At 39.3% G+C, this 18,820-nt stretch overlaps 2 protein-coding genes across 9 annotated transcripts in view; one reads left to right on the top strand and one right to left on the bottom strand.

The window, feature by feature from the left end:
* The window catches only part of C14H7orf50 (chromosome 14 C7orf50 homolog), a 122,749-nt gene that overhangs the window by 30,894 nt on the left and 73,035 nt on the right, over positions 1–18,820 (bottom strand). Inside the window, exon 2 of one of the 5 annotated variants that reach the window (XM_051632648.1) lies at positions 17,132–17,191. The exons of the other annotated variants lie outside the window; for them this stretch is intronic. Within the exon in view, the coding sequence (XP_051488608.1) occupies positions 17,132–17,149 (18 nt within the window). The 5' untranslated portion in view covers positions 17,150–17,191. The remainder of the gene's footprint in view (positions 1–17,131; positions 17,192–18,820) is intronic. 5 annotated transcript variants of the gene reach the window in all.
* GPR146 (G protein-coupled receptor 146) overlaps positions 47–18,820 on the top strand; it is a 49,971-nt gene continuing 31,197 nt past the window's right edge. For 2 of the 4 annotated variants that reach the window (XM_051632639.1, XM_051632640.1), the window contains exon 1: positions 69–618. The gene's annotated coding sequence lies outside the window, so the exon portion shown is untranslated. Of the gene's footprint in view, positions 619–8,517; positions 10,001–18,820 lie in introns of those variants that run through there. The other 2 variants (XR_007890942.1, XR_007890941.1) reach the window with 2 other exon arrangements.

The following is an 18,820-nucleotide window of genomic DNA, read 5'->3' as shown; positions in this document are numbered from 1 at the left end:
ACCGCACTGCATTGAGTTTCTTTAATGAAAGCCAGGAAAGAACACATTACACAGTGTTTCTTCTGCGAGCCAGCTAGCCTCCAGTGATTGAAATCAATAAAAACAGTCGGCAAGGGGCCCAGTGGGGGAAGAGAGAAATCTCCACTACAGCATTCAGTTTGCTTTCCCACTTTCTCCCTCCCCCTCTAAAGTTAAACTCTGAAGATCACCATGACAAGCTACTTCAGTTCCAGTGCAGGGAAGAGGCTGGTGGGGATTTAAAGGAAGCGAGCGTTTGCCTTCGCCTCCCTGCCTTCCTTCTCCCCCCAGCGTGGAGGAAATGAAAGGCTTGTTTGGAATTTGAATCCTGCCTGGAAAAAACTTCATCGGACAAGTGCATCGTTCCGCGTTCCAGGAAAGGGATGGATTTTACGGTCAGAGAATGCTAAAAGGTGAGAGGGGAAAGAAAAGCAGGAATCTGATTCAGCCAGAGCCCACGTACAGGCTAGGATGTCCACCCCAGCGGAGGGGACCTCTGAAGCTGTGGGAAGGACTGCAAGCAAGAGCCTGAGATCAGCACCATCCGCATCCTAAAGTGGCTGAAACGTTAGGGAACACGTGACCGACGCCCCGACCCAGGTAAGGAGAAACAGCTTTTAACAATTCTCTGCACTGCATCTGAAACCTTCTGCCTCCGTAGGCTGCCCCGTGTCTGCCCGCGTTAACCTCAGGCGAGTTCACACTGAGCTTGTCCTGTCTGAAAGTGGTGTTGGGCCACTAATCCTCACGGAACTATAAAACATGCACAAAAGCCCTTTGTTTATCATTTTTTGCACTGAATTTGCTGGTTGACAAGGTAGGACGGGACCATTGTGTAACTCCAGCCCCTCCAAAAAGAGTTCCTGCTCCAGGAGGGCCGGCTCGGAGTAAGAAAACACCACTGACACCACACGCTGGAGCAGACTGTGATCTGAGAGAGTGCCAGTAATGAATTTCTAATATGATCCATATTTATCTATTTTATTTATGTATTTTAATCACCATAGCAGCCACATACAGTACATACTTGCACTGAGTTCCATGTGCTGATCTGCACCACAAACTGCAGCAACTCCCCTGCACGGGGGTTGATCCGACTGTTTTGTCAAAAAGAGCTTTGCAATGACTTGTTAATACAGCCAAGGGGGGTTCTGGCATGTTGCTGAGGAATGACTGACAGGTTTGCCCAGCACACATCTATCCTGCCATTACCCTAATGCATGCAGTTTTTCTAAAGATAGCCCCATAAAAATGGGAAAGAGACAGAGCACAGCTGTAGATCACAACACCCTTCTCAGGATTTTGGCCAACTTCAGATGATTTATCTAGGCTTCAGTGAGGCACCAAGGGTGAAATCAAAGCCTGCCTTTTGCAAGGCAAGCAAAAGTGATTGTAGCTGTACCTCTTCTCCAGCAACAGCAGGGATTCACTGGGACAGACAATATATGGGTGCCTACGGAGCAAGAGCAACCACGCTTGCCCCTTCTGTGCTGGCCATCATTAGATGTTGAGAGCAACACAAGATCCATGCCAGAGAGAGCTGGGGAGGGACTGAACGCTTCCAGTTCCACTCAGAAAGATCCCAAGGGGATCTTTCAGCACCTCATTCTCCCAAACCTGTAGGGTGCAAACACAGTCCATGTGACTGATGGTAGAGAGAAGAGACTTCCCAGCGTCTCCTCCATTTCATTGCCACCAGGCAGAGGGCAAGAATTCAGTACAGCAAGTGCGTATCTATTTCTGCAGGTGCAAATGTTGCTCTTTCTTTGGAAAATGCAGCTTTTTAAGAGTGATTTTAATTTTTTTCTCATCATACGGAAATGGAAATGACCCACCCACTTACAGAGTGACCTGGAGAACACCCCCATGACCAAAAGGGACAGTTATTTTTGAATATAGGTTTCAGCATTTTTAAAGCATGAACTGTTCTGATCAGGCTATGAAAATAACTGAGGCTATATTTAAACAGTAACAAGTTTTTTATGCCAGTTTTATCAGTCTAGTTTTGAACTCTTCATACAGAACAGCTGCAAAATTATAGCCAAAGATGTAATTAAAGAACAATAATTTACAATTTTAAGACAGCAAAGTTGTGATTCATAATAGAAAGATGGTCCCATATGAGTTTTTGGACGTATCTACAAGACCCAAAATTCACCTCACTTTCCACAGTTTTCAAAATCTGCCCCATATTTTGCCTCCCCTCTGCACAGGTTGTTTGCAGAAATGACAGCACCTGCATAGTTTGGGAATCACAGCAATCACTCCCACACCAACCAACAAGTCTGCTTTGCACTGCTTTTGGAGCTAGATTTATCCTGATGCAAAGGAACTCATTGAAGTCTTTACTTCAAATTTACAAGAAGGAAAGCTTAGATGAGAATTAGACTTGCACCTCTTGCACTGACATTCTGACACAGGTGTATATCACTTGTACTGACATTCTCAAGCTCAGGTGATGTTCCTGCTCATTACTCTCTTAGCAGAAAATAGTATCTTTAAAGCACAGCATTTTTGTTCATGGTGATGCATTTTTCAGAAGCTAAGTGGTATAAGTTTCTACAGCATATACTGGTAATGGAATGTGTTCTTTTTCAAACACACCAAAGACAAAAAAAAGTATCCAGTGTTTTCTTATTCAGAAGACATCTTGACCAAATACTGATATTTTAGCAGTCCTACCACGAGGCAAGACTTGTCAAAGTTTTTCAGTGATGCCAACTTTATTATTAAAGCAGATTCCCCAAACAGAGACCTAGTCCTTCAGACTCTTCCTTTAGAGTGGGGAGATCTGGAAGAATCCCACATTGCTGAGTTGGATATAGCAAAATAAAACTAATCCTTCACATTTCTACTAGTCTTTTTAGTCTCATATCATCAGGAGTACTTTGTCATCAACAACAAATCTCACCTTCACCACAGTCAAGGGTTCCTAACAGTTCATGCCAATTGCCCTTACAGCAATATATGTTGGTAAGAGAGCTTTTGGAAAACAGTATATAAAGTTTTGTAACAGTTGGCAAAGTAAATTAAACACTCTTAAAGGTGGAAGGACAAATATGTCTTTATGAAGGTAAAGAGCTGGAATTTTACAAAATAAGTTGAATGGCTATTCAAAAAAGGTTGAAATTTAACAATAAATTGGCAAATATCAGAATCTGCTAAACACCTGGATAGCCATCTGGGGTGAAACGTAATGCTTTTGTCTGCACTGGTGGAAAGAGTGTGGCCACCCCTTTCAAATGAACATGGTCTGACACTTCTTGAATACTGCAAAGCTTCAAAGTGCCTCCTTTCTTATTTATTCCAGGGGTTCATGTTCACAGTACTGAATTCATTCAGCTGAGTATATTTAGTTTGCTTAGTTTCAAACTGACGGATTCTCAGTAATGTACCCATTTTGGCTCAAAAATGGAACAAAATTAAACATACAGCTGGAGAAGGTACAGTTTCCCCCATCTGTGAGAAAGACCAGTGAAGCAGAAGACTAATTAAATGAAAAATAAAGGCTTATCAATCCCTTACCATTCAAACAGGAATCCTTATACTTTACTTAAGAAATCACTTGTTAAAAACACAAAAAGCTATTAAAACCCCTCAAAAACCTAATTCCTTTTTACCAGTAAGTTGTCATTAGCTTCAGCTCGAGTTCAACAGGATGTGAACTAACATCCTGGTACATATCCTCTACTTTGAAACTCTGTGTTCTTCCATTCAATTAAAAGGAAAAGATACTATCTCAAAAAAATCCTATTCATTAATTCCTTATTTTAAAGAAACTGGTATCACTATACTTTGCTAAGATCTTTTTTTTTTTAAAAAAGTTAAATATTCCAGAATGTATTTCATACATACATCTATTTAAATACCAACTTTGAATATTCAACTGCACATGCACACATACATAGGAACATACAATTTTCAATTTGTGATGAACAAGACCCAAAGGGAGACACTCAAGAAAAAGGAGTGGGCAGGATTCATTTCTTTAGCAGAATGTGTTCATTTCATGATTCAATAACCCTTAAAATAGACACTCAGAGCAACACAAAACCAGCAGCCCTTCAACTGCCCTGCAAATTCAACATGACAGCTGAGCCTAAGGGTATCAATAACCTCTACTCACATCTTGCCACTTGATTTGCTTTACAATAGGATAAATTGTTTGGGAAACAGAGATTTGGACCCTAGGTTTGGTTATGAAAAAAAAGCTTAACACAAACTCAGGAATTGATATTATGGACATTGCAGATTTTTGCATTTGGCTTTATGCCCTGGGATAACCAGATATGGGTGACTAAGACAGTTATGTCCTGGGAAGTGATTATTCTTGTCAATATTTATACTTGCCATGAATAGACCTCTGAACACCTGCATGCAGAATCTGAACCTGTTTAAAGAAACAAGTACTATAAAGCCCCACTTGTATCTCATGCACAGTTCAGTTCCCAGCAAACAACCTGTTCCCAGAAATTTTGTCTGAAGGAGAAAGGTAAGAGAATAATGGTTCTAAGAATTGCCATGAATTACACAATCTAGCTTTCCTCCTAGTCTGCTTGCTGCTCTTCCAATGACAATGATCAAGTGCATGTAGTGCTGCCTCACTGAACTTGACTGGCAGGCAGAATCTGAATATATTCTGTGTCAGTTTGACATGATTTCCTGAAAGTTCTTTTAAAAAATTCCATCATAGTTTCAGCATTTTGAAAGTCACTGAAACTAAAGTCCATTCGTAAATTCTATTTATTTAGCAGCACGTTACATCCTTTCAGTTCTTGTGAGCTCCCTGATAACTGTCTACCTATGATACTAAATCTTAAGCTCTCCTAATTCATCACACAGTCCTGGAACACTAAAAGGACATCTGGTTTTTATAGCATCAGGTGGGCCCTCATTATGCTTTTGTGAGGCAGAGCAGAAAATTTAAAAACAATTATGATTTAAGACCCTATATTAAAACCTGTCGTCTGTTTAGTAAGAATAAAACCTGTTTGTATTTCAACAGACCACACTGAAGAATATCCTTATAAAACCAGCACAAAACAAGGTGCTGGTGTTCCCTTGTTTTGGAATGAAGGCACCTAACAAATGATCCCAAAATAAAATCATATGAATCTATATTTAAATACTAAATAGCTTATACATATTTGTAAAATAACTAGTAGCATTTATGTGGATTGAATGTACAACTCGTGTTAGTTTCAAAGTCAAGCTTTACATGAAGAAGTTACATTTTACATCTTTGATGAACCAAGTATAAACACAGCAATTATACACATAATTTTAAATTTAAGTATGAAATGGGGTGGCTAATTACAGGTGGAATAATATGTGAAATACAAGAAAGGATGGAGCAACCCACTAACAGGAGGATTCAGGTTATCACATACTTGTTCTATTATGCATTTTTGCAGGGATCAAAAGAAATAAAAGCTTTAGGGTAGGAAGAGCAAGGAACTGCTTCAACAGGGTAGCAAAGCAAAATGCACTGGAGATGGACATTAGACATGCAGACTGTCAAAGGTAAATGAATTGATAAGGAAAAAAGAGTCAGCATTTCTATGGAAATGTTATGGGATAATGGCTAGAGTGGAAAGAGACTGCAGAGCTTTGAAAGTGAAGTAGTTTATGCTTGGCAGAAGAAAAAGAGAGCAAAGGAAAAGAGAGATTAATAGCAAATGGAAGGTTCATCTCCAGGGAAATTCTGATGTTCAAGAGATTTTGTAAAAAATTCAACTATTCTGGAAAAAAGCCAAGATGCCAGAATTATCTTTTGAATGGCAACAGAAAACCTTCATATTTCTTTTAACTTGCAAAACAATAGTGTCATTTAAAACAGAAAAAATTCAATTCAAAATTAAAATATTCTACCTTAACACGAGGGATTCCAGTATTATGTGAAATGAGAAAGTAGATCTCATACTTCTGTCGAAGATTAAAAGTCAAGATGGTTCCTAAAACTCTTCAAATAAAACTGCAGTCTCCAAAAGAAAACCAATAAAATAAAGTCTGACAAAGAGAACTTCTGATTGCTTCCTTTTCCAAAATTGCTTTAGAAAAGAGTACTTTCCCTTGGAATACTGGCAGCTAGAATTCTACTGGAAGGTCTTAAGGTAGAGATGGAGAGATGCCCTCCTGCCAGTGACACAGGCAACATGGTTACTGAAATGTGAAGGAGAACAGGAAACACTGAAAAGGTCAGAGAAGCCAGGAAAGTCAACCCCCTGATTTCTTTCAACATAGCAAAGATGAGGCATTATACTTCCTGCACAGGATTCTTCCAGATTCTCTGGATGAACTCTTCATTTCTTTAATGCTTTCATAAGGTCTGTCAATGACCCTTAAAAACTCCAATTAATTGCCTCAAAAAAAATCCAAAGCAGTTTCAAAGCACTGACTTATCTCCCACTGTACCTGACCAACCTGGCATCCAGTAACAAGAAGAGGTACAAATTTACCATCAATTCCAACTTTCAAGTTGTAAACAGGAGCATGATTCATACTTTTTTTTTTTTTTTGTACCTCTGCACCCAGATCTTGCTATGATTAGACATGGGATACAACTGGAAATGAAAGATAATAATCTGATTCATCAAACACTCTTGACAGCTTCCATGACAGGAAGTGTAGCTGATGTTGGCAGCTTTAAGGCAAACTTTGCAACTTGCCCAGAGTAACATAAATTTAAACCAATTGTGAAATTTCTCTGCTTAAAAATTCCAAACATTCAGGCACGTGTTCAGCCCAATATATCCCAGAACTACTTTTTCTCCTTGCATATAGTACGTATTCATGTCTACACACATAAAATAAAAAATGGCTATAGCTCCTAAAGCCTGCAACTGGATAAACATTCCCAAACTAATTTGTTTTGCACGTTAGCTCTTCTGCAGATTTGTGCCTGCCCTATTTAGCTGCAATGAGCATGGCCCAGTGAGGCAACCAGAGCTGAGAGCCATTGCTTCCTACATCCCACCCAGGGCCTTCTGCACTCCCTGACTCTTTCAGGGAGCCCTTGGCTCAGGAAACATGACAACAAACCCTAAAGTTCTGCTGTGCTTGGCAAAACATACATGACAGAATCATCCAACAAGGTGGGAATTTGCTCAGAGATAGAGAAAAATAATAATAATAATACAAAAATAAACCCAAAGGAACTTAAAGAGTTAGCCATGATGCTGTTCAGTCCCCAAAGGTGATACAGCTCCTCTCTTGTTCTACATTTGTCACATCAATTTTTAAATGCAGGAAGTACTTGATATCTTAAATCCACTATACCTTATGAACTGAAGGAATAGAAAATATGAAATAAATTATTGAAATCACTTGGACAATATTCAAGAGTTTTCTGTCATGAGAGAATGATGATAGACCTGGGCCCTGCAACTTCCACCCAAAGTAAAGCTGAGCTTAGCTGCCAGAGAAATTCAACAGGAGAGAAACACATCAAGCAAAACTCCAAATAGTAGGTAATAGTTTCCATAACATTTTTCAGCTCCCAACTGGTAGTTACTTTAGGGAATCTGAGGGTTCAGAAAGGTACCAGACTGTGTTTTAACTACTGTAATTAACATAACAGTTTTGGTCTATGCTTTCTAATGTTTAGATGTGTGATTCAATTCTAGTTGCAATTCTAAATTTCATGGGTTTTTAAACATCAGCAGAGCCTTCTATTACTACACAGCTGGGCTATGCTGGGCCATGGGCAAAACAGAATGGTTAGTAGGTCTTATACATTAATTTATCTGATGACTAAGCTGAGATGCAATTTCATAATCACTTCGAAAATTCCTGCTGCTCTACAGGCCATGGGGCTTATTCTAATGATCAGTCCAAAGAAGAGTAACAATACATACTGGAGAACCCAAACACCATACAAAATGGAGAGAAAAATATAAACTCTGCATACACGAGGCCCTCACTGGTAAAATATATAGAATGTTAAATTGACAGTTTTATAACTCTAAATGGTTTCACAAATGAAATCCAAACAAAAGAGCAGAGATGTGCTCTAAATCACTCAGCAATTGTTGCTTAGAAAAACCAGCAACCACTAACTCCAGCAAACAAAAGGAGATGTTTTAAGTAAGCTTAATGAATGGAAAAAATGTCACGATTTTTAGTTGCTGTTCTTTCAGCTTTTTCTATATTCTTGAATCTATACACATAATGATTCAGATCACCCTGACAAATATTGTGTTACCAACTATCAATCACAGCAACTTTTTATACGTTGAGAGAAGTAGATACCAAGTGATAAAATGAGTTCAGGCAGAGGGCACATGTTAAGCAGCTGTGAGTCCCTTTAAGCTGTCTGTAGACCTAAAGCTTAATGTCATTACACAGAACTCTGATTTCTTCCTTTCCCACATTCTGTTAGAATATCCACATTATATATAATAGAAATTACTCATTTACTGGAAGAAATATAGTCACAGAGTGACTGCAGCAATACAAGCAATATGCTTATAAATTAGATGTAATATATTTTGCTTACAGGGGAAGATTACACAACCAAATACTTCTGAATAAGAGAACCTCAGGAACATTTTAAATCTGCATAAGTTAGTACTGCTGCCAAAAGACACCCCTTCTTTCTCCCACCTCTTCCTTGGGTTGGCACAAGTGTTTCTGCAGTCTTGCAAACTCATCTGGGTTAAAATTACCTCTCCATCCCCCTCCAAAGCTTACTTCAAAACCAAATCACTCCCTTAATTGGATTCACTGCAAATATTTCTGCCAGCAAAAAAGAGGTGAGAGCAAGGTGGAAGCAAGTGGCTGTGCAGCTCGTGGGATCCCATTCTTTGCAGCCTCCAGCTGAAGACACCGTTCCTGAAAATAAAGATGTGTAAAATGTGTAATGTAATAAATGTAAGTGTAAAACATGTAATGTTGCTGTATGGATCCTACCTTTTAGGAATGGGAATTATGAACTTCAGCTTCTCAGTTCTCAAATTATCATAGATGCTCTGGTATTTACTGTTTTTTAGGAGCTGCACAGTTTGGGGCTTTCAGTTTATTTCTCCCTAATTTCAAAATGACAGAAGAGGACTAGGAAAGGCAGAAAATATGATTTTTGCTTTCAAGGGCCTGAACTCAGGCTGTTCCCATGAAGTACAAGGGCATATCAGTCACCAAGAGCCTGATTCTTTTATCAAGACCAGGGAGAACACTTCCAATGACCTCAGTCAGAGGCTGCAAAAAACTAGACAAAGGAGACAGCAGGGAGTAGGAAATGTTTGAGTAAAAAGGAACAAGAAACTGAAGGGAGTCAGAAGAATTAATGTTTATATGCTGGAGGGAACAGGAGAACTGAAAGTACAAAGAGCAGGAGTATCTGGTGAGTTCAAAGGAGGACACTGAAAAGCAAGAATGGGGACCCTGTGGAACAGATGGGGTAACACAAGGAGCAGAGAAAGGTTGATGTAAACCATATGACATGAAACAGCATCAGGGGAGAGTGCACTAGAAGAAAGGGAACCAAAGGCAAAAGTAAACACCTGAGAAAAGAGGAGGACATAAAACCTTTGAGCACATTAGTAATATGACTGGAAGAGCTGTTCTGTGTTTAGAGAGATGCTCAAGAGTAAAAATGGCATCTCCCCAAACAAAGCACAGGACAGAGCAGGTAAAGAGAGACACCTCCAAAGGGAGCAGAGGCACCTCTCCCTGCCCTTTGCTCAGACATGGATGCTGAATGTTGAGTACAGACGCTGACATCACCCAGAAGGCAATCACTGTTTCTCAAAGTTAAGCCATCCAGAAAGCAAACAACAAAGTGGAATTTTAAAATGTATTAATTCCAATTTGTGATCTAACCCAAGATTACCAATAACGTGTGCTTCACATCTGTATTATTAAAAAAAGTGTCAGGCAAGAATCAGTCTACTGGGAATCCAAGAAACCATTTTCCTTCTATGCAGAAGGTGAGCATTTGCAGAGAGAGGAGAACAAGATGCATTGCCATCCTCTGTCCTACCCTTTGCACCATGCCTGAGGACATCATTCAGTTCAGCAATTACATGAGGCAAGTGGCAGGACCCTGTTGAAAGTTAAACTCTAGCAACCTTTTATAAAGGCTCATGATTATGTAAACAGAACATCCAATAGTCCCTGAAGTTTGCAAACTCACAGTGGATACTCACTGTGATGCACTACAAAACCAGAGAACAGAGCACAGCACTCATAAGTACGAGCTGAGAATTTGAAATCTTACTGCAAAAAATTTTATTTGGTCTACTTAAAACTTTTAGTCAGAAAAGGCAAGGAAAAATGTATTTTACATGGCTGTGTGTCTCTGCATACACTCATGTTATTCATCACTTTGTAGAAAATCTCACACCAACAGCATAAAAAAGGAGTTCACAGCTTTTACTTCAATAATATTAGCTCTAATACTAAAGGTTTAAATACTCCCAGGATCTTGAGACCCAGCCATTGAGAAAGAAGATAATCAGACATCTGAACCAAACACCCCTCAAAAAAATAAATGGAGATTTTCCATCTGGGACTATTTTTATTTAGTGTCAGGACAGAAGACTGCTCTGACTTCTGAATCCACCCACTTCCAAATGTCTTTATCTCAGAATCAAATTGATGGTCAGCTATCAAGTTACCTTTTTGCCAAAAAGATGTAGCTAATATAGAACTAACCCAGTGAATCAGTGTATCTACAGCAGAAGACATAAATTTGACACACTGGCACAGCTTTCGCATAAGCAAAAGGGTAAAAGGAAATACATAAGAACTTCCATAGTTCAGTTGTCTTTAAAAAATAATGGAAAATCATTAAACAAGCTATCTTAGTAATTTTGTTCAACTGTGCTGTAAAAGTGCTCCATCTTGCAACTCTGTGTTCTCATCTAAATGTTACATGCAGGTATATGATACTAATTTTCATCAGAAGGGTCTTTTAGTTTGACCAAAGTACTTGGGATCATTGGTGCAGAAGTAATGACACAGAAAAGTGTTCAGGTACAAAATGTCTAATTCTTCAAACATTAGGTTAATTTGTTTTCTAAACCTAAACCAATATTTGAACACTCAAACAAATATTTGAAATGCATTTGGCTGGTTATCTATTTAGAAAAAGGACAAATTTATTTAAAAGGACTTTTCCCCTTTGGTCACCACCACATAAAATTTAAATTGAGCTCACAAGATTTTAAGATTTTTTTTATTTACCTGGTCTCAAATTGGACCCTTTGTAACAGATTATTGCTGCATGGGCACTAGTGGGAAATGCTTCAGGAATAGGAATGTTTTAACAGGCAAGAATAGGTATGCTGTAAGAACTGGTATGGCAAAACATTCTTAAGCTACTACTTAAATGAGCTTAAACGACTACTTTTACCCTTATTTTAGTTACTAGTTTTACCTTTGAATTAGGTATTAAGTACGAGCTGGTTTTCATTATCATTTCTGCTGTAAAAGTAGCATCTGGAGGAATCATGATGTCTCCTCCAGTCATGTCCACCAGTAAAATCTGTTCTTTTGCTTAAAGGCTCAGCCTCTATCTTCCTTGCCGTTCCCTCCCAACACATCTATGCTATTTTTACACACATTTCAGGTTGTCTCCACTTGTGCTGCTGATCTCTTCCCCCTCATGTCAGGGTAAAGAAGTTCAGTATCTGAAGAACAACATATTAAATTTGGTCTCAGACCAAGTCTTGAGACCAACTTTGACAGCGAGACTTCATTAGAGACAGTTTCAGTAACAGCTGGATGAAGGTGGGACAGTGCCTGGGGAATGTGAGCAAGCAAGAGGCATGTAGAACAGGATCTGGTCCCCACTCCTGGTCCTGCTGGCTGCAGGCAAGGTGACTTGGGGCTTTCTCCAGCTGGGTGTAGAAAGCCTCCCAGAGCAGAGTCCTGATCCTCCCTGCGCAGTGTGCTCTGGTGCTTGGTTACAATTAAAATTGTTTTCCTTATATTCAGCTATAATGCCCTGTTTCACTTTAGGACCATTTCTTACATCCTCCCACTGTGTCTCCTCAGCAAGGAGCCTGACTCCAGCTTCTTGGTGACCTCCTTGCAGGGACATCCAAAGCAGAAAAGGAATTATACATCAGTCGCTACAATACTATTCTACTGGATTTTTTTAATCCATAATATTTAAATAAATATACTCAACACGTAAATGCTTTAAGCAAAAATCTGTACTGTTTCTACTAAAAAAAATAATGCTATGAATAATAACAGGCCACTCAGGTACTCCAAAAGCTTTCTTAAAGTGCAGGTATATGCCACTGCTGGCTGAATTTTGAACTAGAGAACATCTATCCTTACTTCAGTGGAATACATCACACTGCCATTTAAGTGAAAGGAACATTTGATAGTAGAAACATTCAGATTAAAGTCTGTGCAAAATTTATGACAGGCTGAAAAAGACAGAGTCTAACAAAATGAAAAGCATAATCATCTCAAGGCTTATCTTCAGTTTAAAACTGGAAGTATGATCAAAAGACTGAAAAAGAGTTGTTATTTGCAAATGAGTAATTGACCAGGAATGCTTCCTAAACTATTCAAGCTATAAATTTACTAGAAATTAAAGCAGAAAAATAACTTTCTAATACAGTTCCTCTTACAAGCAATTGTCAAGTTTTTTTAAGCATTTTTATCTATCCAAAGAGTAGATTTACTGCCAAACAGTTTATCTTTCCTTTGAAATGAAAAAAAATCTGCTTTAAATCCCACATTGAGAGGTGTCAGAAACATAACCCATATAAAAGAGCACACAGATCTCTAAAGGCCTCTGAAGTCCTTCACCCATAATAAAAACCTTCAAACTTTCACTACTTTCTTTTTAGCTTTTTAGAATAAGGTTTGTATTTGGATCTCAATCACATTAGGGTTTATGTTCCTGGTCCTGTGGCAATTTAAAATATTAACACATTTCATAATTCTGTCCAGAAACTTATTAATAGTTGTTCTTCCTTACAAAATTACAGAGTTACAACAGGACACCAACTGTACTTCCAAAGTTACATTGAGGGAGAAGCCATTTGTGTACTCTGTGTTAGGACATGTTGAGTATATAAAGTTATTTAAGTGCTGTGCAATAAATAATAGGGCAACAAATGCTTTCAACACATTTGGAAGTCATAAAAACAGTCTTGTTTTGGCCAAAGTGCAAAAATGTACAGGCAACAAATGTTGTCAATAGGAAGTTGCAAAATCCACTACAAAGACCAAAAGTTTTGGAGCATTTTCATGGCTCTTCTTCCAGACTGATCATCAGAATTTTAAGAAAACTAGACCATGAAATACCTAACTTCCTTGTCAGCAGAGTCATTTGGAATGTGCCTCCATCTCATGTGCTCATCTGTACATGACAGCAGCATGAGGAATAAGCCATGGCAGCTCTTCAGGACCTTCATTAACACAGAGTCCAGAATGCAAAGGGCTTCATAATAAGAGAAGAGGAAAGTGGATCTATGGTATCAGTACAGGCAAAACATTTTGAAAAGCTGGAGTGGCTCCACAGTCATTAACAACTTCTTGGGATAATTGTTCAGAGAGTATTTGGCTTGTGGTGACTCTCAGGCAATGCCCTTGCAGAAGTAAGTTATGAGATATTATTACAATAGGACTAAAATGGCTTTGCCAGAACCAACGTTGGACTACTTAGCATCATCCTTCAGGAAGAAACGATGGGTGAGGGTGTAAGCTGCACTCCCACTTCTTCTGTAGACTTTTAGATGGACACACCTTTGACAAAGCTGCAAATATTCTTTCAATGCTTGTGGGGGCACTCTGGTCTACACACGTGTGCCTGGTTGGTTCTGCAGCTGGTTGGTTGTTTCATGCCCATGTCCAGCCAGGCAGGTACCATTAAGGTTGGTAAGTTCTCCAAGGTTAAGGCCAGGAACACTGCACTTGATACATGATGTAGCATAGGGCTGCTTGGTGCCTCTGAATAAGAGCAGTACTGTCTGGTTTTGGTGGCACTGGGCAGCAACAATCCTGGCTGGTTTGATGCTAGCAGTTGGATCATCTAGGAAGTTTCTGGTAGGAGATGTCAGCCAGATCACTGGCTTAGATTCTCCATTTTTGTCTACTGAACAGAGATCCCTTAACTCACTCCTTTCTTCTCAGCTTTTGAGTGAAATCAATTGAGGAGGAAGAAGTAAAAATACAGGGAAAACTTGTAATGATAATTCAGTTTTGAATGCTCACACAGCTCACATGGCTGACATAAAATCACTTACAGTTGTGAGCAATTAAAAACTGTAACTCAACACATAAAAATGTTTGTAGGCAAAACCACAATTGGATCCTCCCTTGCAGTTCATAAAACTGTCTAGTAAGGACTCAACTTCTTTATTTGCTCATATTATATCTGAAGGCATCTCAGTTCAAATGGTTTCCTCCATGCTCCCTGATTAAAGATAACATGTGGGACCAGAAAGAAATGAGTCTCTCCAGAGCTATAGGCTCACTGCACGTTTAGCACTGAATCACTGCAGAGCCCTTCCACAGGAACATTACCAAGATGCTGTGCCTAATGCAGATACCAAAACTCAACTAAATTTGCTCTGCTGTGCCTAAAAACTGCAACAAACAAAACAAAAGAATTGATATGCTCTACAAAGAGGATCTCTGAAGGGCACTCTTACCCTGGGAGCCAGCTTATCAAATACTGTTCCAGTCTGGAAGTTTCAAAAGGAGAGGAAACATGAGCATTTTTCTACTTCAAGAAAGAAAAGGAAAACAAAAAACTTTGAATACAACTCTTCTCAGCACCAGATTCGCTGTGCCAAGTCAATATAAACCCATATATTCCTTGTTACTGAAATGCTGGTGGGTTAATATAGAGGAAAGAAAACGCACAAAGAAAGTCAGAATTTATCTGTACTGTTCTTACAATGTGGATTACCTCATGCAGTAATTGGAATTTTTTTCATTATCTCTGATACAGTTTGTTCCTTCTGCTCTGATTTACAGAGTACAACCCCCCCAAAATTACAGAAATAAATTTCTATTTTGGTCTTTTCAGTTTTGCTCTATTTTTTTATTGTTTTATCAGGCCTTAAATCCTAGAAATTCCCTTGCTCTGCCTGAGAGGAGAAAACTAAAATGCTGTTACATGTACATATACATTCAAAAAACCTCATTTAGTATTCAGTCCTTTTAGCTGCAAAATCAAATGCACCCAATGGAACACAAAGAGGGATCAACATCAGGCATACATTTCAAACACACTGCACAAGTAATCAAAGAAAAAAGGGAAGACATCTGAAGTAAAGCTACTAGCATAACAGACTGTGCATAAACCATTGAGCCTTTTGAGTGGGATAAGTATGTTTCAGGCTGTGCCACTAATGTGATGCTTTAATGGTGTGAGAGCTATAAACAAAACTTCTTAAAGATGGATAATAATCTATGAGGTCTGCTATAACATTTAAAGGACCAAATAAATAAATATATATCTTTATTTTCCTGCCAAAAGTGGACATCACATAAATCCTGGTGATGGATGCTACAGTGTTGAGAATGTTGTCACTTTTTCTGGACAATAAACAAAACCAGAGAAACCAGCAGGGGAAGCAGCCAAGTTTAGCCACCATATTTGGGCATCATGATCCTATAAATACCCACTCAGCATCTAAACAAGGCTCTGATTTTCATTCCCCTTGTAAGAAAATGATTAGTTGTACCACGCTAATAATATACCCTGAAATACCAAGGAATCAGAATCCATTTTCATGTAATAACACCAGAATGTGATTCCACACTTTGGCAATAACGTTCCGCTGTAAACGTGCAACCAAGGTGTGTGCAGGGAAGGCTCAGTAACACAGATCCAGAGAGTTATGCACCATCAGGTCCAACCCAGTGACCAGGCAGGGTAGGGGAGGAGGACACAGCAGGACACACACTGGGCTACTATGGCCTAGGCTGATAAAGGAGCTGGTTCAACTGCTCCTTGTACGAGCTCATTCCACACTGTGAGCACGATGCTATCGCTGAAGTGCTCACAATGAAAGCCCACACCAGCGATTCCTGTTCTTTCACTTGACTTGAAAAAGAGAAAATGTACACCAAAAGCTTTGTGTTCATTCATATCACTAAGACTGCAATACACAATACGTTATCACAAGAAAATCATGTCTCAAGAAAAACCTCTTGATTTCATTTAATTTAAAAAGAGACAGAACCAGCCGGTTTGACATCCCATCACGGCTCTGCTTTGTTTATCAACAAAACCCACACACTACAGCCCATAATTCAATTTTAAAAGTATATTAGCTAGCAGCTTTATGATCAAGATCATTTTTACCACTGGAAATGATATAAACTTGGACAAGGATAACATTCAGCACTAACAAATGGGAGGGCATCAGAGTTATGATTTCTAGGCACAAGTGGTAATTGGATTGGAAGGCAAAGGTCAAGAAAACAGTAATACTCTTATGCATTAACAGAAGGCCTGTTCTGCTCCACAGTGCACTACCCAAGGCCATTTCCTTCCTTAATATTAAAATTCTAATCAGCCTTCATCTCATCTGCAGAAATTTATGACTTAGTCCAAGTTCTGTGTATACCTTTAGAAACAAACAGACCTGGAATATGAGACCCACCATGTTATAAATTCTTAATTCAACTATAAAAATCTGTACATATACAAGTGGGGAATGTTTCAAACATGCTGAGTTCCACACTGTGCAACACAGTGAATTATTGCTAAGACACTGCAAATGTCTTGGGCTCTAAACTGTATTAATTACAGCTGTATTAATTACAGATTTGATGTAAGATCCTAGATACCAAACACTAAGGAAACAGGGCCCAGTCTGGATTAAATTAAAATGGAGAACTATAACCACAGAAAGAAATTCTTGATAAATTTGTCCTAAGCAATGCCTTCCAAACTGTGGGGCACTGGCTACAAGCAGTATGCCTGTTTTTCCTAAGCAGCTTGTAAGCAGTGCCAGAAAACCTGAGCATGTTCTAAGCACTGTGGCTGTTAAAGTCGGTGCCTTTGGCAGGACCCGTGTTTGAGGACTTGCAGAATACTGAAAAATAGGCTGCTGCTTCTAAACAGAGAAAATAGCTCACTCAAACCTTTAGCTGTTTTGTTTTTTTCTTTTGCTCCCAAAGAGTTACTTACCTCTGACTTGAATACCATATCTCAAAATTAGGCCAACAGCAAAGGAAAGGAAAAGGAGGTCTGGAAAATGAAATGACAGCATGCTTACTCTGCAGGTGTAGTAGTAAGGAAATGGCTAGAAGGGCAGAATTATAAATCTAAATGTTTAAGTCTCCAAATAAATTATTAAAACATCAAGCTCAAGCTTCAAAGAGTCATAACAAACCCTGAAGACCACAAGTGTGAAGGTATGCATCTAATCTCCATGGCTCCACGTAGCTTGAGAGTAGGTATTTATGTCAAAACAAATGGGTGGGTCACTGAGAACTGTGATGTAGCAATATCAACCACACCACTGCCTCCTCCTTGCAAAATCCTATTCCTCTTTTTTATGATAACAACACATTTGACCCATCTCCAGCTCCTCCATTCATAAGCACTATAGCACTCACCATCCTTTCTCCTGCCTCCCTCCTACAACCCCTACCTCTAGTAATGCTGGTTACTAACAGGAGACACAAAGCTGTCTTCTGTTGACTGATGCAGCAGGTTAGGAGACATAACCACACGCCATCAGGCACATAGCAGAAAGCAAAGCAGTACAGACATCCCAGCTGCAGCTTGTCAGGAGGTGGTCACATTCAGATGGGCCAACTGTATGGCAAGAAAATGCTCAGGTTCAACCCAGCCAGTGAGCCAGGAGACACGTTCCCTTCTGGGGAGCTGCCTGGCCAGCAATGGTGCCACTGGGCCCAACAGGACTGGCTGCCTCTCAGCTGCCAGGAGGTGAGAGAACGCTCTCCTCGAGCTGTCAGCTTAGAGAAAAGTGAGAAATACAAGCTTTGGGTGGGCACAGGGGTGTGAATATAAATAAAATCAAGTCAGCCTACAAGGCTGGGACACTGCACAAAATATTAAATGGGATGGTGCATAATTTTACAGCAACCATGGTAAAAAAGAATGGATGGTGAAGTGGAAGAAATTGCTCCAGCTGGTCATGTAACCACTGCTAAGGAATTCAGCTAATGTCCCTGGGCCACAGCATTGCCTTCAGACAGAAAAACAAGCTTTTAAATCTGGAATAGCTGCACCAAACTCAGATCCAGTATCCAGCATTACCCTGGGAGAGAGGGGAAGCAGAAGGAGGAAGAAAACGTCATTCAGTCCATGCAGTTTAGCAGCAAGCAGAATTGCCTAACGCCATCAAGTAAAATTGCATCTTAATTGTAAGGCCATTGTCAGTATTTGAATGCAATTTCCTCAATACTTTTCCACTCCGTAAGACACGCCCAGCAATTAGAAGCAACTTTGAAGAAGCCGTAGGACTGATCCCTCTGCATGTTATCTGAATAAAAATCTTGATTTGCCAAACTTAGCATCCTGTACACGCTGTACTGGCAGGTGCTGCTGGGGCTGCTTGTATTTTAGACTGCAGAGACAGTTCACTGATTGACCAACAGCTCTAAAATATATTTGGGAAAGTTTCCCAGCCCTCAAACTTTCAGTTTAACCTCTCTGGACATTTAACAATAAACAAATCAGAAAATTTACAGAATGCCACTACAAACTGGCAGATATAAAAAGAGAAAGTAAAGAACATAATTGGATTATGAAGTTTATAAGATTAATTGCAAAAGTTTTCTACAAAGTAGTGCTTGCAAATACATCTTCATTTATGTAACAAGTAATGACCAACAGCCCATAGGACAT

This window comes from Apus apus, chromosome 14 (genome assembly GCF_020740795.1).
Source record: "Apus apus isolate bApuApu2 chromosome 14, bApuApu2.pri.cur, whole genome shotgun sequence".
Classification (NCBI taxonomy): Eukaryota; Metazoa; Chordata; class Aves; order Apodiformes; family Apodidae; genus Apus; species Apus apus.
Note: the sequence above shows the minus strand (reverse complement) of the source record. Positions and strands in the feature narration are given on the sequence as shown.